Source organism: Lolium rigidum, chromosome 1 (genome assembly GCF_022539505.1).
Source record: "Lolium rigidum isolate FL_2022 chromosome 1, APGP_CSIRO_Lrig_0.1, whole genome shotgun sequence".
Classification (NCBI taxonomy): Eukaryota; Viridiplantae; Streptophyta; class Magnoliopsida; order Poales; family Poaceae; genus Lolium; species Lolium rigidum.
In genome coordinates, this window is record NC_061508.1 from 117,420,926 (window position 1) to 117,439,556 (window position 18,631).

General features: G+C 50.1%; 3 protein-coding genes and 1 pseudogene across 3 annotated transcripts; all 4 read left to right on the forward strand.

Annotated features, from left to right (window-relative positions):
- Nucleotides 1-3,445: 3,445 nt before the first annotated feature.
- Nucleotides 3,446-13,706, forward strand: LOC124680850 (annotated as a pseudogene).
- LOC124680859 (chaperone protein dnaJ 11, chloroplastic-like) lies at nt 3,515-7,228 on the forward strand. The gene is made up of 2 exons (XM_047215899.1): nt 3,515-3,971; nt 6,985-7,228. Exon 1 carries the CDS (start codon nt 3,515-3,517, stop codon nt 3,932-3,934), a length of 420 nt encoding a protein of 139 aa, XP_047071855.1. The 3' UTR covers nt 3,935-3,971; nt 6,985-7,228.
- On the forward strand, nt 6,434-7,077 carry LOC124680871 (chaperone protein dnaJ 11, chloroplastic-like). Its single transcript, XM_047215909.1, has one exon. It carries the CDS (start codon nt 6,542-6,544, stop codon nt 6,953-6,955), a length of 414 nt encoding a protein of 137 aa, XP_047071865.1. The 5' UTR covers nt 6,434-6,541; the 3' UTR covers nt 6,956-7,077.
- A 2,646-nt stretch (nt 13,707-16,352) lies between the features above and the next one.
- LOC124680882 (chaperone protein dnaJ 11, chloroplastic-like) lies at nt 16,353-16,963 on the forward strand. The gene has a single exon (XM_047215913.1). It carries the CDS (start codon nt 16,353-16,355, stop codon nt 16,773-16,775), a length of 423 nt encoding a protein of 140 aa, XP_047071869.1. The 3' UTR covers nt 16,776-16,963.
- The last annotated feature ends 1,668 nt before the right edge of the window (nt 16,964-18,631 follow it).

The window sequence follows — 18,631 nt, forward strand, 5'->3', positions numbered from 1 at the left end:
CATCTTTAGTTTTCAGGAGATACACATAACAGTACCTAGTGGAATCATCAATCAAAGTCATGAAATATTTCTTTCCACCTCTTGTCAACTCACCATTCATCTCACATAGATCTCGCATGTATGAGCTCTAGTGGTGCCAAGTTTCTTTCCTTCGCAGGCTTGTGAGGCTTGCGAGGCTGCTTTGCTTGCACACAAGCATGACACTTAGAGCCTTTGACAAAGGTGAATTTCGGAATTAAACTCATATCAGCAAGCCGCGTCATACAACCAAAATTAACATGACAAAGTCGTGAATGCCAAACATTAGTTTCATTAACACTAGTGCTTACATGGTTCACAACATTATCACGAAGTCTTCTAGAGAGAAGCGCAACATTCCCTCACATTCATATCCCTTTCCAACAAAAGTTCCATACTTAGACAAGTACAACTTTATTGGACTCAAACACCAACTTAAACCCATCTTTCATAAGACGGGAGCCACTAACGAGATTCTTCTTGATAGAAGGGACATGCAGCACGTTCTTCAGTTGCACGATCTTTCCCAAAGTAAACTTCAGATCTACCGTGCCAACACCACGAACAGTAGCATGTAACCCATTCCCCATCATTACTGAGGACCTCGTGCCTGATAAGAGGTAAACATGGAGATGTCAGCACACACATGAACATTGGCACCTGTATCAACCCACCATTCTGTGGGCTGAAACACCGAAAGAACAGTAGGTAAAATATTACCATACCCTGTAGTTCCTTCCTCTCGTGTTACCAATGACCATGTTGACGAAGTTGAGTTCCGTCCAGCCTTGACATTTCTTTCCTTTGCGTTGTGGACAGCGATTAGCCCAATGGCCCGTCTCGCCACACACCCGAGCAAGGATCTTTCTTCTCCGTTTTCCCCTTCTTCTTGAAGTTGGTAGTCCGGGGAGACTCCTTTGTTCTTTCCCTTGGACTTGTGGGCATTTTTCTGTACCATATTGGCGGCAGAACGTCCCTCGGCTCCTCCAAAGTGTGTTTGTCTTTTGCTCCTCGCCTTCTCCTCAACATCCGGAGAGCCCATGATATTCTCAACGGAGAACTCATGCCTCCGATGTTTCGTAGAAGTGGCAAAGTTCCTCCATGAAGGGGAAGCTTAGCGACAATGCATCCCGCGACAAACTTGTCCGGTAGCACACACTTGAGGAGCTCAAGTTCCTTTGCCATGATCCGTATCTCATGAGCTCGTTCTACTACGGATCGGTTCTCAACCATTCCGTAGTCATTGAACTGCTCCATAGCATACAGCTCGCCTCCGACATCGGCAGCACCAAACTTAGTGTCCAGAGTGCATCCCACAGCTTCCTTCCCATTTCGTATGTGCGGATAAGCATCAACCAACTTGTCTCCAAGCACACTTAGGACGGCACCCACAAAGATTACGGTGGCATCCCCGAACGCTGTATCCTCTTCAGGAGTAAGCGGACCTCTGGGAGTACCTTCCGCAACTCGGTGCACGCCCATAGCAGTGAGCCACAAGAGGGTCTTATTCTGCCATCTCTTGAAATGAGATCCCGTAAACGGGCTCGGTTTAAGCGCAACAGAAGAAACCGGACTAGTGAAAATTGCCTATGCATATAAGGTTTTTGGATTGTTGGATTATTAGGCAATTTCCGTATGAGATTAATTACCGAAAGCAACATTACGGATGCACAAGCATACTTAACCACGCACATCGGACTAAGCACATGCATCGGATCCGAACATGGAACAAGTAGCGAGTGCAAGGTAGGAGAGGAAAAGCACGTACATCGCGACCGGGAAGGTCGCACCGAAGCAGCAACACCACCACCATGGGTATTGTTGATGTCGCCCATGGTGTAGTCGGATCCGTCGATGAAGCGGCCGATCCGTCGAAGAGGAGCACGAACGATAGCGAGCGAGTCGCGCCGAGACGGTCCCCAAAAACCTTATCGCCCGTCTCCCGGTGCGGGATCTCAACGGACGGAGTTTCGGAGGCCTCGCTCTCCCGGACGGCTGTGCACGCAGTCGCCGGGATGGGGAGGACTAGAGAGTAGCACAGCAAAAGGAACTTCTTCGTGAGAGAGATGAACTGTAGCGTATGAGACTCCAGATCTGATCCGTCTCTTGGTATAGCCTGGGAGGAGAGCATGCACATGCAGGTCGACACGTACCAACTCAGTTGGTGCACCAAGCAAAAATTTAGGCTTCCTTGAGTGTGTCTCGAACTCGAGTCACGAAACGCGACGTGCGTGACGAGGCGGGGCGGGCGGAGGAGGAGGAGTGCGCGAGGGCTCCTTCTATTCTCACTCACTTGGAAGGAGTAGAACAGCAGCCCTTATATACCACTCCAACTCACTCCCAACTGACGATGTGGGACTAAACTTTGTCACCAGGCCATCCCAGTCTGTCAACGTGATGGGCCTTGAGATTTCAGGAATTGTAGACCATATGGGCTGCGTTACTGGGCTGCAGCCCATCTACATTCAACATGTGGGTCACAAATATTATTTAACCGGATGCAGAATTGAGCAACAACTATTACATCTTAGGTAACTAGACACAGGTTCGTCACAATCGATCACGCAGCTGATAAAGATTGGCATACACAGCCAGATATGTGTATTGTTGGTAGCTCTGTTGTGTTGACATCTTTCATCACTCCTTCTTTGCTTTCTTATTGGCATACAAAGATTTGCATGCGGTTGCTGCATATATACACAATGGCAATGTCATATATATATTGTAAATTGTAATTATTTATAGATCGACTTTTGTATATTTGAAGTTGAGCATTTTTACCCTAATGATAGTATTGTGTTTTCCAATAGCATACGGAGAATCATGCTTCGATGCCCTACTATGTGATGAACTGAACCATGGAACTCTATAGTTTGCTTTTTCAGTACACAGTGCATGGCCTTGGAACAATGAATGGCGGGAGGAAAAGTCAAGATGCAAAAAAAAAAAAAAAAAAACTGAGCTACTACTACAATGGATCCTAGATATTTTGATATAACTGTGTGTTTGATCTGATCTACTTAATGGCGACGTCTAGTCCTAGATGCAGATCCATGTGCTCACCGCCGTCCTATGATTAGTGTAGTCGGCCGAACCCTTCTGTGGGCGCGTGTCCCGATCTGGGCCAGCCTCACCTAGAAGAATCAGCGGGCACCGCCGCCAGGATAACTCCGAATCGACTCGACGTGGAGCCCATTCCCGCTCCCGCGGCGGATGAGGCAGGGCTGGGGAACACGGCCACATGACGCCGACGTGCACCTCGCTCAAGCCGACGTCCACGCCGCGCGCCGCGCAGCCAGATCACGACGACCCTGCAGCAGTGCTGCTGACTCGCGCCCCCATCCAAACCTCTCGCAAGATACAAACCATCACGTTATAAAACCGAGCCCGGAAGCCGACGATGTTCCCATCTCACTCTCACCTGCATACTTTTCCTCTTTCCCCTACATTCATCGACTCGTGATTCTTTCCGTCTTTCCTCTCCTCTCCGCGCGCGATGATCTCCGCGCCTCCGATGATGCAAGCCCCGGCGGCTTCAAGCTTCGCTCGGGCCTCGCGCTGTTCCTCCCGAAGGGCGACGGTCCGGTGCGCGGTGACCGTCGCGGCGGCTCCGGTCGGAAGCTGCACGCTCTACGAGGTGCTGGGGCTGCGCGCCGGCGCGTCGGGCGGCGAGATCAAGGCCGCGTACCGGCGCCTGGCGCGGGAGCTGCACCCGGACGTGGCCGGCGCGGCCGGCGACGACGACTTCATCCGGCTCCACGACGCCTACGCCACGCTCTCCGACGCGGACGCCCGCGCGCGCTACGACCGCGACGTCGTCGCCAACGCCTACGCTCAGCCGCCCGCCTCCAGGCCGTCGCCGCACAGCGTCTGGGGCCGGCCTCGACGCACCTGGGAGTCCGACCAGTGCTGGTAGATAGACCCGACCTTGATCGGCAGCTTTTGGTCCTTGCAAATAGCGCTCTCTAGCCGCCGTGCGGCCATGGCCGCTCACCATAGAATTTTTGTTACGGTGACCCGCCCATGCGTCCTCCTCCTCTTCCTCTCCGCTTTTCTGATTTCTGAGTGTGCAGTGCATCTTCAGAAACATAGATATGTACTCAGAATCAATCAACATGTGTTACTGATATGTAATAGCAGCATCATCTGATCTTCGGCGTGAGCAAATTCTAATCCCTTCTTGCCGATACCAATAATTGCTGTCTTGCGTTTCCACATTGTTTTCCAACGACGGATGTCGTCTGTGTTCCTTGGCTGGCAAATCAGGATTGACGACGACTTGCTACCGCCGTGTTTTTATTATTCGATGCCAGCGCAGCTATTGCCAATTGAGTGAGTCATGGGTGGCCTCAAATTTCCGCAGAATATTCCATTCCGTGGATGGAGGCATGCATCATGCTTGACCTTTCCCCCTTCTCTTTCAAGTTTCAAGTTTCAAAGTCAAGACATATGATCATCCACAACCAGCGGCTCATCGTGCCGTGGGTCCACCTGTTCGCTCAAGGTTCAACGTACGAGCAAATTGAATACTAAGGTTTTCACTAGTGCTTAGGTCATATCGACCGGCTCTACATGAATCATAAGGATTAACTACACTATGATTTTGTAGTATGTCAAAGCAAAATAGAATATAAGCGGTGGCTGCAGGAAATGTAGTTTCTTGACATTTGTATATGCTGATTTTCATATCAGCATCCTTAGAAACATTAAATTCAATTGTTTACAGAAAACTGCTTCCCACGCTCAATGGATAGTTAGACTTTCGTGAAACTTCGTTTTTGTCATCACCTCATGTGTTGAACTTTTATCATGTTTTAGTTTTCTTTTAGTGCCAAATGTCAAGTTTTCTTCAAAGTCCACTATTGCATCCTTCTTTTTGTCGACACTTCTTCTATTTTTATTTGAGGTCGCTTCTTAATTTATCCTTACCCATATAAAAATAACGAGTTGGACATAATACTTTGGACCTAAACAGTCTACATGCTGAATGTGTTTTGGTTTTTTTAATCTGATGACCCTAGGAAAATGTCTTAATTATACTTAGTTGTACCAATTTCAGTTTTTATGCATTGAGCCTTTCCTTGCTAGATATTTTTCCTACATGCTACTCTAACAACATGATCCCATTAGGCTCATTCCCGCTCCTATCGTTTGTCTCCAATGCTTTTGTCAGCCCCGCTCAAATAGTACACATATGCATTTTTTTCTACATTAGTGGGTTTTTTTAATCAAGCGAAGAATTATTTTGTTACAGCCATTTTTAAAGTTTTTCATCATACATTCCGTGTATCTGCATCATTTGTAATTTTTATTCGCTACAACCGCTATGTGCTTTTGCTACATTAGTACAATTCTTTTCTACCATGTTCCCGGTGAAGTCAAGTTTGCTACAATAGCACTTCATTTTGCCATGAGGTCTCTGACGATATATGCGATGAGGTATGGTTTTGCTACAATTTTCCTATGTTACTGGTAGAGTAGTATAAAAGTGTTGCTAAGAAGTCTCCAATGAGTTCGTTTTTTGCTATTATAGCATCAAATTTTTTGCTACAAGGTCTCCGACGGTTTTCGGTGAAGTCTCCAACGAAGTCTATGTGATTCTTTTGTGGTGAACATTTTTGCTACGATCGCGCTTGGTTTTGTTGGCGTTGCGGTTTATGGAAGAAAAGTGAGGGATTTATGTAGGCTGGAAGCAAAACATTTTTTGGTACATTGATAATTTATGAAAGGAAGATTAGGCTTGATTGCTATCGCACTTGGGATCCCGGGGATGCTGGGGACGCCCACCACTTTCCATTTTAAAAACAGACATGGAGAGTGACAGCTTTGGTTCTAGATGCAAATCCGTGTGCTCTCCGCCGAGCAGCGAACTCGACTCAATCCGCGGGCGGCCGTCGTTATCGCACATGACACCGCCCCAAAACCAGCCACAGCCAGGACGATTCCCAGTCTACGTGGAGCCGCATGAGAGGACCGGGGCAGATGAGGCAAGGGTTTGGGGAACACGGCCACATGAGACTACTCATAGTGCAAGTAACTTCAGTAGTAATTTAGAAGCCAACTCAGCAAATTTGCTTATGTGGCACTGAGTTAATGAGGAGAGAGGAGGATTGAGTAACATAGCTAGTTACTGTAACATCACATTTTTCAAGGCACAATGAGTCTACAAGCTAATTAATGGAGTACTAACTTGATGTTACTATGCACTATGAGGGTAGTAACATAGACTAGTGTCATGTGCATGTTACTAGTTGAAGTTACTATGCACTATGACCAGCCTGACACCGACGTGCACCTCGCGCGCCGCCCAGCCGCGTCACGACGATGCTGCCGCTGACTCACGCCTCCCATCCAAAACCTGTCGCAAGAATCAAGCAAGCCAGCGCGTTTATAAAACCTAGCCCGGATGCCAACGATATTCCCAGCTCACTCTCACCTGCATACTTTTCATCTTCAATTTCCCCACCGATTCTGCATTCAATCCAACCACAGCCGCGGGCTCGTGATTCCTCTCCTTTCCGCCATGATCGCCGCGCCTCAATTAGCACCGGCTGCTTCTGGGTTTGCTCGGGCCTCCCCCTGCTCCTCCCGAAGGGCAACTGTCCGGTGTGCGGTGGCCGTCGCGCCGGCTGCTTCGGGCGGGCAGTGCACGCTCTACGAGGTGCTGGGGCTGCGCGCCGGCGCAACGGGCGGCGAGATCAAGGCCGCGTACCGGCGTCTGGCGCGGGAGCTGCACCCGGACGTGGCCGGCGCTGCCGGCGACGAATTCATCAGGCTCCACGACGCATACGCCACGCTCTCCGACCAGGACGCCCGGGCGCGCTACGACCGGGACGTCGTCGCCAACGCCTACGCGCAGCCGCCCGCCTCCAGGCCGTCGCCGCACAGCGTCTGGGGCCGGCCTCGACGCACCTGGGAGTCCGACCAGTGCTGGTAGATAGACCAGACCTTCCTTTTAGTCCTTGTGAATAGTACCTCACTTGACACAATCGGCGCCCCGGGCTCTCTAGCCGCCGTGCGACCATGGCCGCTCACCATAGAATTTTTGTTACGGTGACCCACCCATGCGTCTGTACATGTAACCTCCTCTTCCTCCTTGCTTTTCTGATTTCTGAATGCTTCAGAAACATAGATATGTAGGATCAACATATGTATTACTGGAGTATGCAATAGCAGCAGCAGTCTGATGTTCGCTGTGACCAAAATTTAATCCCTTCATGCCCACGCCAATTATGTCTTGCGTCACATTATTTTCCGGCGAGCGATTGCGTCTCTGTTCCTTGGCTGGTTTGCAAACCAGGATTGACGACGACCTGCTACCACGGTGTTGTTTGCCAAGTGGGCAGGTCATGGGTGGCCTCAGATTTCCGCAGAATATTCCATTCCGTCTGCATCATGCCTGACGTAGTGACGTTTCCCCCTTATCTTTCAAGTTTCAAGGTCAAAACATGATCATCCACAACCAGCGGCTTTTCTCTTCGCTCAAGGTTATACGTACGAACAATTTGAATAATTTTTTCAGAGCATCTCCACCTGGGCGTCTCGTAGCCCCCCCCCCCCATAGCTTTTGGAGGCCGGGGGCTAAAATAGGCTTACACCAACGCGCCTAAAAAGTGCCGGCGCGTTGTCCGAATAGAAGCGCCGGCAACCCCGTGTTGGCCCCTTCGTTAAGGTTGCGACTCAGACGCATCACGTCGGTTTTCGCGGGTGGGCCCGCCTTGGCAGTGGCAGGAGGCGACGGGGTCGCGTTAAAAACGACGCGTGACGGACGATCGTCGGCGTCAATAGCTCCGCTCGGAAAATGAAGCGGCAACGAGGATGGGCAACTGGCTATGCGGCGTCCACACACCTCCCCCCCTCCCCACGCGCCTTCAATGCGTGTCCTCCGCCGTCCTTAAAACCCACCGGCGCACTTCTCTTCTCCCCGTCTTCCAACCCTAGCCGCCACGACCACCAATCTCCCAGACGCCGCACAACACACCCACCGATGCAAACACCTCGTGATGGCGCACAATGCCGAGGCCGGCAGCAGCAGCGGAGGCGGTGGACTCCGGTCGCTGCAACTTACGTACGACGAGGCCGATGTCCTGTACTGGCAGTGCATCCCCGTGCCTGTCGTTGCTTAGTAGACGGTACCTCGGAGGAGGGATCCTCACGAGGGGGAAAAGAAGTAGGGGCCATAGGGCGGAGTGTCCTCGGGACGGTAGTACGCGAGTTATCCAGCTTCGAAACACCTGCACGGAGACAGGGCCTACTGCTGCTTGTCTGGAATTATCTGGGCGCTTTCGCGTTGTTACAATGAGTTGTGGTTGTGCCTCTAGGGCTCCCGAGATCCGGCTTATAAAGGTGCACGGATCTAGGGTTTACACGGAGAGTCCTAGCCGGAATACAAGTTGCCTAACTACGGTACAATATCTTGCAGTGTACGTCAAGGATCCGCCTTCCATCTAGGCCGTACTGGATCCGGATACTTTATGGGCCTCCACGGATCCGGCCTCCTTCTTAGGTCGGTTGAGATCCGGCTCCTTGCTCCTGGGCTGGACTTCATCCTTCATGATCAACAGCAACTGGGCCGCCCGATGGGCCACATGCCACCATCACCGTCTATGGGCCGCCCGGGTTTGCCGGATCTAGGCCATGTCGTTGATATACCCATAAAGTATACCCACAACAGTGCCGCTGCAGTTTCTGCTGCCGCACGGGTGGCATCTCTCCAACGACGGCTACGCCATGCCGCCGCCACCCCCTAGACCGGAGACGCGCACCCTCATTGCCGAGCGGTGGGCGCACATGTCGCTGGCCGACCGAAGCCAGCCGGCGAACGCGCCGAACAGCCCAGCGTAGCCGCGACGCTTCCAAGACGAGCTCGACATCGAGCTTGCACGTTGACCGGCCACGACGCCCCGGCCATTTCAACCGCATCGGTCGCCGGGCCTGGTGGGAAGGCCGCGAGGTCGACGCAACGCTGGCGGAGTACGGCTACCGCCCGCGCATCCACGACGTCGACCTGGAGGACTTCCCCGTGATGGGGTTCGTTGCATAGAAAACAAAAAATTTTCCTACCGCAAGACGAATAAAACCAACAGATCTAATCTATGGAACACCCAAGATCTAATCTACAAGATCGAAGCAACGAGATGGAGATGAGACTAACCCTCGAAGATTCGAAAACCTTCGAGATAAATCTTGTTGTTGGTGTAGACGATCGTCCCCGGTGCTGCAATCCGGCAGCACTTTCGTACTCGATCGCGCGTACGGTGTCGATGAAGCTCCTTCCTCTCCCATTCCAGCGGGCAGCGGAGGTGTGGTAGATCTCCTCCAACTTCCAGCAGCACGACGGCGTGGTGGTGGTGGTGGAGGAAGAAAACTGCAGGGCTTCGCCTAAGCCGGAGCAGCGTATGGTGGAGGGAGAGGCGGCCGGAGGAGGAGGCAATGGATGGGGGGTGTGGCTGGCCACCCCTCCCTCTTTATATAGGGGGCCAGCCGGCCAAGGTGGCCCCCTTCCCATCTAGGGTTGGGGGGCAGCGGCCAAGAGGGGAGAGGGCTTTCCCTCGCCCAGTTGATCCCCCCAGGGAAACCCTAGGGGGTTGGCCGGCCTGGGCCTTGGGGGCCATGTGCCCCTGGCCCATTAGGCCAGGGAGCATCTCCTCGGCCCATGGTGGGCCTCCTAGGTCGTGGGACCCATGGTGGACCCATTCGGAACCTTCTAGAACCTTCCAGTCAACCACCGGAAAAATCCCGAACACTTCCGAAACCCAGAAATCAACTTCCCTTATATGAATCTTATTCTCCGGACTATTCCGGACCTCCTCGTGACATCCTGGATCATATCCGAGACTCCGAACAAACTTTGTCTCCATACCATATTCAAATCTACTTATGCGACATCGAACCTTAAGCGCGTCACTCTACGGTTCGCGAACTATGCAGACATGGTCGATACTCCTCTCCGAGCAATAAACAATAGCGGGATATGGAGATCCATAATGGCTCCCACATATTCAACGATGACTTAGTGATCGATTGAACCATTTACATACGATGCCAATTCCCTTTGTCTCGCGATATTTTACTTGTCCGAGGTTTGATCATCGGTATCTCTATACCTTGTTCAACCTCGTTACCGACAAGTACTCTTTACTCGTACCGTGGCATGTGATCTTTTATGAACTATTCATATGCTTGCAAGCTAATCAGATGATATTCCACCGAGAGGGCCCAGAGTATATCTATCCGTCATCAGGATGGACAAATCCCACTATTGATCCATATGCCTCAACTCACACTTTCCAAATACTTAATCCCATCTTTATTGCCACTCATTTACGCAATGGCGTTTGATGTAATCAAAGTACCCTTCCGATGTAAGTGATTTACATGATCCCATGGTCGAAGGACTAAGGCAACTATGTATCGAAAGCTTATAGCAAATTGAACATAATGACTTGATCTTATGCTACGCTCATTTGGGTGTGTGTCCATTATATCATTCAATTAATGACATAACCTTGTTATTAATAACATCCAATGTTCATGATCACGAAACCATGATCATCTATTAATCAACAAGCTAGTTATACAAGAGGCTTACTAGGGACTCCTTGTTGTTTACATAACACACATGTATCAATGTTTCGGTTAATACAATCATAGCATGGTATATAAACATTTATCATAAACACAAAGATATTATAATAACCACTTTATTATTGCCTCTTGGGCATATCTCCAACACCCCGGGCATCACTGCATCGTCGGCCGCTCCGTCGAGGAGGAATACCTGCAGATCACGCCCGACCCGCGGCAGGTGGCGGTGTGGTGGTGTGGTCTGCCATTGACCACGACGAGAACTTCGTCGACCTCGTCGGTCCTTCTAAACCACCGGCGCCAAAGGAGGAGGAGGACGATTGGTCCTTCGACTTGTCCGGGGACGATGGTGACGACGCGAAAAACCTTGACTACAGCGCCTTCCGGGGGCGCCGCTAGTTTTTCTTAGTTTTTAGTTCAAATTCGAGTCACTTTTAAAACTAGTCTAAATTCGTATGAATTTCATTTTTAATTGTTTTTAAAATTTCAATTCTGTTGGAGGTTGTCGTATGGGGGGCGCTGGTGGGGGAACACCTTCCCCAAATGAAAAATGCAGTGCCGACACCCCTCATACGGCGGTGCTGGCGCCAATTTGAAAGGCGCCGGTGGAGATGCTCTCACTTCGTAGGTCCTATCGATCGGCTCTACATAAACCATAATGATTAACTAGTACAATATGATTTTGTAGTATGTCAAAGCAAAATAAAATACAAGTGGCGGCTGCAGGAAACGTAGTTTCGTGACATTTGTATATGCGGATTTTCATATCAACATTCTTAGAAACAGCAAATTACATTGTTTACAGAAAACTGCTTCCCACGTTCAATGGATACTTAGAATTTTATGAAACCATGTTTTTGTAGCTGCTTCATGTGTTGAAATTTTATTATGTCTTTCTTTTAGTGCCAAATGTCAAGCTCCTTTCAGAAGTCCACAGTTTCACCCTTCTTTTTGTCGCCATTTCTTCTCACTTGTTAATTTATCCTTAGCAACATAAAAATAATGAGTTGGACATAATACTTTAGACCTCAACAATGTAACTAATATTGAATGTATTTTAATATTTATTTCATCTTGCGAACCTGGACAAATGTCTTAATTATATTTAGTTCCACCAATTTCATTTTTTATACATTTAACCTTTCCTTGCTAGATATATTTCCTACATGCTACTCTAACAACATGATCCCATTAGGCTCATTCCCCGCTACTAATAGCACTGTCGCTGTCAGCCCGCTCAAATAATACTCATATGCATTTTTGCTATATTAGTGGTTTTTTTTTGCATCACGTGAAGAATTATTTCGTTACAACCCTTGTGTGCTTTTGCTATATTAGTACAATTTTTTGTTACCATGTCTCCGGTGAAGTCAAGTTTGCTACAATAGCACTTCTTTTTGCAAAGAGGTCTCTGACGATGTATCCGATGAGGTATGGTTTTGCTATGGTTGTTCTGTGTCACTGCTACAATAGTATAAAAGTGTAGTTAAGAAGTCTTCGGTGAAGATGGTTTTGCTAGGTTAGCACAACCTTTTTCCCCGGTGATGTCCCGATGAGTTTTTTTTTTGCTGCAATAGCATCACTTTTTTGCCACGAGGTCTTTGACGGTTTTCGGTGAAGTCTCCGGTGAGGTTTGTGTGTTTCTTTTGTGGTGAACTTTTTGCTACAATCACGCTTGGTTTTGTGGCGTTGCGGTTTATGGAATAAAAGTAAGATTTTACTGGATTTATGTTGGCTCCAAATGAAATACTTTTTTTGCTACATTGAGAATTTATGAAAGCAAAAGTAGGAATAAGAGTTAGATGGACACGCGTCGCTCTTGGGATCCCGGGATAGAGGTTTTGATGCTGGGGACGCCCACCAGTTTCCATTTTAGAGCATCCCCACTCGTTGGCCCTCCCCACGCCCAAATCCGGCGAAATTTTCGTCCGGATTGGAGGAAGATTTGGCGTGGGGAGGAGTAGTTTCCCAGTCGTGTGCTCCCCAAGCGGCGTTTCTCGGGGAAAAGAGGATGGCTCGGGGAATCGGACGAAAGAGGAGACACGTGGGTGTGGGCGGTTGGTTTAAGCTTCATCCGGAGTCCGGGAGACCCCGGAAACCGAGGATGGCATGGGGAGTCCGGGCGAAAATAGGCTCAAATCCGGACCAAAACGAGGAACCGGGGGCCTGACTGGCCGTTTTTCGCCGTTCGGATGAAAAAAAATGGCCGTGGGGGGCTCTGTGGGGAGACGAGTGGAGATGCTCTTAGAAACAGACATCAGGAGTGACCCCTTTGCTTCTAGATGCAAATCCGTGTGTTCTCCGCCGTAGCAGGAGCAGTAGTAGTGAAGTCGACTGAATCCGCGGGTGGCCGTCGTGATCGCACATGACACCGCCCCAAAAACCAGGCACAGCCAGGACGATTCCAAGTCTACGTGGAGCCGCATGAGAGGACCGGGGCGGATGAGGCAGAGGGTTTGGGGAACACGGCCACATGACACCGACGTGGCCAGATCACGAGGACGCTGCTGCTGACTCACGCCCCTATCCAGACCTCTAGCAACAAACAGACCAGCTCGTTATAAAACCCAGCCGGAAGCCATCCCACTCTCACCTGCATACTTTTCCTCTTTCCCTACCGAATTCTGCATTCATCGACCCACAGCCGCGGGCTCGTGCTTTCCTCTCCTTCTCCGCCATGATCTCCGCGCCTCCTCTGACGCAAGCCCCGGCGGCTTCAAGGTTCGCTCGGGCTTCCCGCTGCTCCTCACGAAGGGCCACGGTCCGGTGCGCGGTGGCCGTCGCGTCGGCGGCGCCGGCCGGAAGCTGCACGCTCTACGAGGTGCTGGGGCTGCGCGCCGGCGCGACGGGCGGCGAGATCAAGGCCGCGTACCGGCGCCTGGCGCGGGAGCTGCACCCCGACGTGGCCGGCAAGGCCGGCGACGACGACTTCATCCGGCTTCACGACGCCTACGCCACGCTCTCCGACACGGACGCCCGCCGCGCGCTACGACCGCGACGTCGTCGCCCAGGCCTACGCGCAGCCGCCCGCCTCCAGACCATCGCCGCACAGCTTCTGGGGCCGGCCTCGACGCACCTGGGAGTCCGACCAGTGCTGGTAGACACAACCATGATCCACAGCTTTTTCTCCCCGTGAATACCTCAGGCCACCGGCGCTCTGCGCTCGCTCGCCGACGCCGCTCACCATAGAATTTTTGTTACGGTGACCCACCCATGCGTCTGTACATGTAACCTCCCTCCCCCCTCTGCTGTTCTGAATGCTCGGTGCATCTTCAGAAACACGATATTTGTAACATGTGTTGTCAATATGCAATAGCAGCAGCAATCTGATCCTAGATTTGAGGAAAACCCAATCCCTCCCCTCCTGATATAACATTCGACGAAAAAAGAAAAATATGTTCTCGCCGATGCCAACTATGGCTTGCGATTTTCGACATTGTTTTCCGGCCAGCGATGCCGTCTCTGTTTCTTGGCTGGCAAACGAGGATTGACGACGACCTGCTACCGCGGTGTTTTTTTTTATTCGATGCCAGCGCAGCAATTACCAATTGGGTGGGTCATGGGTGGCCTCAAATTTCCGCAGAATGTTCCATTCCGTGGATGGAGCCATGCATCATGCTTGACGTTTTCCCCCTCTCTTGAAGTTTCAAGGTCAAGACATGATCATCCACAACAGGCGGCTCTTCGTGCCGCGTGGGTCCACCTCTTCGCTCAAAGTTCAGTGTACGAGCAATTTTAATAAGGTTTTTTGCCAACCTAACATGCATAATAATGTTTACGATATTTTTATCTAATGTGTAGGTCTAATGATTAGCTATGATTTTGTAGTATGTCAAAGCAAAATAATACAAGCGGCTGCAGGAAACGTAGTTTCGTGACATTGTATAATCAGCATACTTAGAAACAGCAAATTCAGTTGTTTATAGAGAACTGCTTCCCACGCTCAATGGACATTTAGACTTTAGTGAAACCTGGTTTTTTTCGCCACTTCATCATGTGTTGAACTTTTATCATGTCCTAGTTTCTCTTTTAATGCCAAAAAAAGTCAAGTTCCCTTCAAAAGTCCATAGTTCCACTCTTCTTTTTTGTCGCCACTTCTTCTATTTTTATCTGAGCTCCCTTGTTAATTTATCCGCACCAACATACAATAATGAGTTCGACATAGTACATTAGACTTAAACAATCGAACATATTGAATGTAGTTTAACAATTTTTCATCGGATGACCTTGGAAGAATGCCTTAATTATACTAAGTTACACCAATTTCAATTTTTATCATTGAAACCGTTCCTTGCTATATATTTTTCCTACAAGCTACTCTAACAACATGGTCCCATTAGGCTCATTCCCTAGCTAAACTAGGACCGGGGAACGTCAAAGTAATGTTATCTAATATGTTTGATACAACAAAGTACTTGTCTCCTGCAGTTTCTTTTGCCTCGAGATTACTGTTTGGAAAATTGTATCCTCATGATTATGCACAATATGGTAACCATGCTGCGCTGCTACCTAATTTAGAGGTTCACAGTAACCACAAAAAAATAGAGGTTCACATGCATTTTGTCGATAAAGTGAGCTTTCATTGAGTCAATAGGTCGCATTGGGTCACACTAAACAAGTATTTACCAACAACTTTTGGCTCCCATCCTTTTTTTTTTGTTAGCAAAGCGGTAGGAAAGACCCTAAAATAATTTAAAATAATAAGAATCCAAATCAACGTCAGTGAGGACTTGATCTGGATTGCTAGGTTGTACATTCATTTCTCTTACCAAATGAATTAAACTCACCTCTTATTGGCTTGCATGCTCTGAACCTCTAAACCGGACTTTCTGATTTGATGGCGATGTTGTGGCAAACACTTCCTTTGTTACTCGCTACACCTCGGTACATGACGATTTGTAACCAACCCCCTTTGGTCCTGTGATCCGAAGTTGAAGAAATATCACATCTAGACAACAGCGGGCCCATTTATCTGACATTCAAGTATTCAAATATATAAAATATAACAAGACAAATCAAAAAATAGTGAAGAAATAGCTTTTGATTCCGGGAAAAACTAATTAACATGTGTCTGGTTACTCTAGCCAGGTACACATTGTTTTTCATCTAGACAGGAGGAGTCCATCCATCACTTGTTTTTCATCTGCTCAACTCTCAAATATATTTGGAGCTGTGTTGCCAAAGCCATTGGAAAGGCTAGATAGAGGCATGTCGCTCTCGGGGTATCGATCGCGGGAAATGGGTTTTGATCCGGGTGCGCTCACCAGTTCCCATTTTAAAAACAGACATGGAGAGTGACAGCTTTGCTTCTAGATGCAAATCCCGTGTGCTCTCCGCCGTACTAGGTGCAGTGAAGTCGACCGAATCCGCGGGCGAACGCGCTGCCCCACCTCCTCCTGCCAATCAGCGGGCAGCACCGAGATGATTCCGAATCGACGTGGAGCCCCGATCAGGCAGGGTTGAGGAACATGGCCACGCGACACCGACGTGCACCTCGCTCGCTCGCCGACTTCTACGCCGCCCAGCCACGTCACGACGATGCTGCCGCTGACTCACGCCCCCCCATCCAAAGTTCCAAACCTCTCGCAAAAACAAATAGTGGTGCCGGCGCGAAGCAATCCGCACCCAAACCACTGCCGTTATAAAAACGATCGCCGAAGCCGACGACCTTCATCACCTCCTCTCAGATCCGCGTACTTGTGATTCTCCGCCTTGCCGTCCCCGCCATCTCCTCTCATATCTCCCTCATGATCTCTGCCCCTCTACTCATGCAAGCACCGCCGGCCGCTGCTGGGTTCCGTCGTGCCTCCCCATGCTCCTCCCGAAGGGCCACGGTCCGGTGCGCGGTGGCCGTCGCGTCGGCGGCGCCGGCCGGAAGCTGCACGCTCTACGAGGTGCTGGGGCTGCGCGCTGGCGCGACGGGCGGCGAGATCAAGGCCGCGTACCGGCGCCTGGCGCGGGAGCTGCACCCGGACGTGGCCGGCGCGGCCGGCGACGACTTCATCCGGCTCCACAACGCCTACGCCACGCTCTCCGACCCGGACGCCCGCGCACGCTACGACCGTGACGTCGTGGCCAACGCCTACGCGCAGCCGCCCGCCTCCAGGCCGTCGCCGCACAGCTTCTGGGGCCGGCCTCGCCGCACCTGGGAGACCGACCAGTGCTGGTAGATGGTCCGACCTCGGTTGACACTGCCACTACCGGCGTTCTCTCGCCGCCGTGTGGCCATGGCCGCTCACCATAGAATTTTTGTTACGGTGACCGCGACCATCCATGCGTCTGTAAATATAGCCTCCCCTTCTTCTTTTGCTGTTCTGATTTTGCAGTAATCTTCAGAAACATGCGTACGTAGAACCAATCTTGGCTGATATGTAATTACTAGTACAAGTTCAAATTTTGAAGAAACTGGCCTCTACCCTGCAAGTGCAATCTCTTCTTGCCGATGCCAATTGCATCTCGTGCGGTTTCACATTGTTTTCCGGCGAGCGATCCGACGTCGCTGTTTCTTGGCTGGCAAACTAGGATTGACGAAGACGTGCTACCGTGTGTTGTTTATTCGATGGCAGCGAACGGCTGCCAACTGGGTGGGCGGGCCTCAAATTTCCGCTGGAATATTCCATTCCGTTGATCGCCGCGATGCATTTCCCCCTTCTCTTTCAAGTTTCAAGGTCAAACGTGATCATCCACAACCGGCGCCTCTTCGTGCCGTGCACGGGAAAAACTATCTTTGCCGTGCAACTATTTGCACGGTAAAGGACCTTATATGCACGGCAAAGGCTTTACCGTGCGTTGCCGCACGGCAAAGACCGCACGGTAAAGTCATTGACGGCAAAGGCTTCTTTGCCGTGCGTCTCGCCAATGTTGCACGGCAAAGGTCGCTTCTTTGCCGTGTGCTAAATATGTTTTATCTAAATAAAGCTCCAAACTAATCAGTCTGGGATTCGAACCTAGGACGCCGAGTAGGGAAAGCGTGCAACCTTGCCACTGAGCTAAGCGGTTCGTTTGTTAAGTTTGAATAAGCTTTTCACAAATGCATAGGTCTCGCCGATCGGGTCTAAATAAACATAAGGAATAAATATGATTTTGAAGTATGTCAAAGCAAAATAAAATACAAGCGACGGCTGCAGGAAACATAGTTTTGTGACATTGCATGTGGTTTTAGATATTAGCATTCTTAGAAACACCAAATTTAATTGTTTAAAGAAAGGGTGTCTCTAACGCTCGGCTGAGACTTAACTTATGTATCCGTTAAATTACTTAGGCGTGTTTCTTTTTTTTTGAAACGAGGCAAAAGCTTTGCCATTATATTGATATAGAAGGAGCAAACAGGGTATGGCCTAGGCCAAAAAAGAAAAAATAAAGAGGGACAAGCCCCTGAAAAGACAGAATCAACCCATAAGCTCAGCAAGGTTTTTAGCTCCAGCTAGCACCCAGGCTTCCCCTTCTTTTTTGATCCTACGCATGACCTCTGAAGGCAAGGAAGACTTGCCGTTGAAGACTCTCTCGTTCCTTTCCTTCCAAATCTCCCAGGCGATGAGCATGATTGCTGTTTTGAGACCTTTCGGGGAGGAGGAGGGTGATTTGGCAGTGGCCTGCCAGTATTCAAGAACCTTAGGCCGGTTGATCCCCATGCTGAGCAGCAGATCTGGACAAGAGAGCCAGTTGGCCGTGGCCGACCAGATCCTTCTAGAGTAGCGACATTCGAAAAGTATGTGTCGAGCTGTCTCCGGGGAGCACCTGCAGAGCTGGCAAGAAGGGTGTGGGGCCATCCACGCTTTGCTAGGCGGTCGGCGGTCCAAAGACGATTCAGGCTGCGAGCCAAGCGAAGAAACGACATTTGGGCGGGGCCCAGGTCTTCCAGATGATCGAACCGAAGGAGCATGGTAGAGAGGCCATGAATTGTGCCTTATAGGCGGAACTAGCCGAAAAACAGCCATTAGGCGAGATGGTCCAAATGATGGAGTCTTCGATATCCGGGGACAGCTGGACATTCGAAAGGAGGTCCCATAAGTGGACGAACTGAGCA

Bases quoted from the DNA above. Each gene is read 5' to 3' on its own strand.
- LOC124680871 (XM_047215909.1), top strand. From the start codon at position 6,542: ATGATCGCCGCGCCTCAATTAGCACCGGCTGCTTCTGGGTTTGCTCGG.
- LOC124680882 (XM_047215913.1), top strand. From the start codon at position 16,353: ATGATCTCTGCCCCTCTACTCATGCAAGCACCGCCGGCCGCTGCTGGG.
- LOC124680859 (XM_047215899.1), top strand. From the start codon at position 3,515: ATGATCTCCGCGCCTCCGATGATGCAAGCCCCGGCGGCTTCAAGCTTC.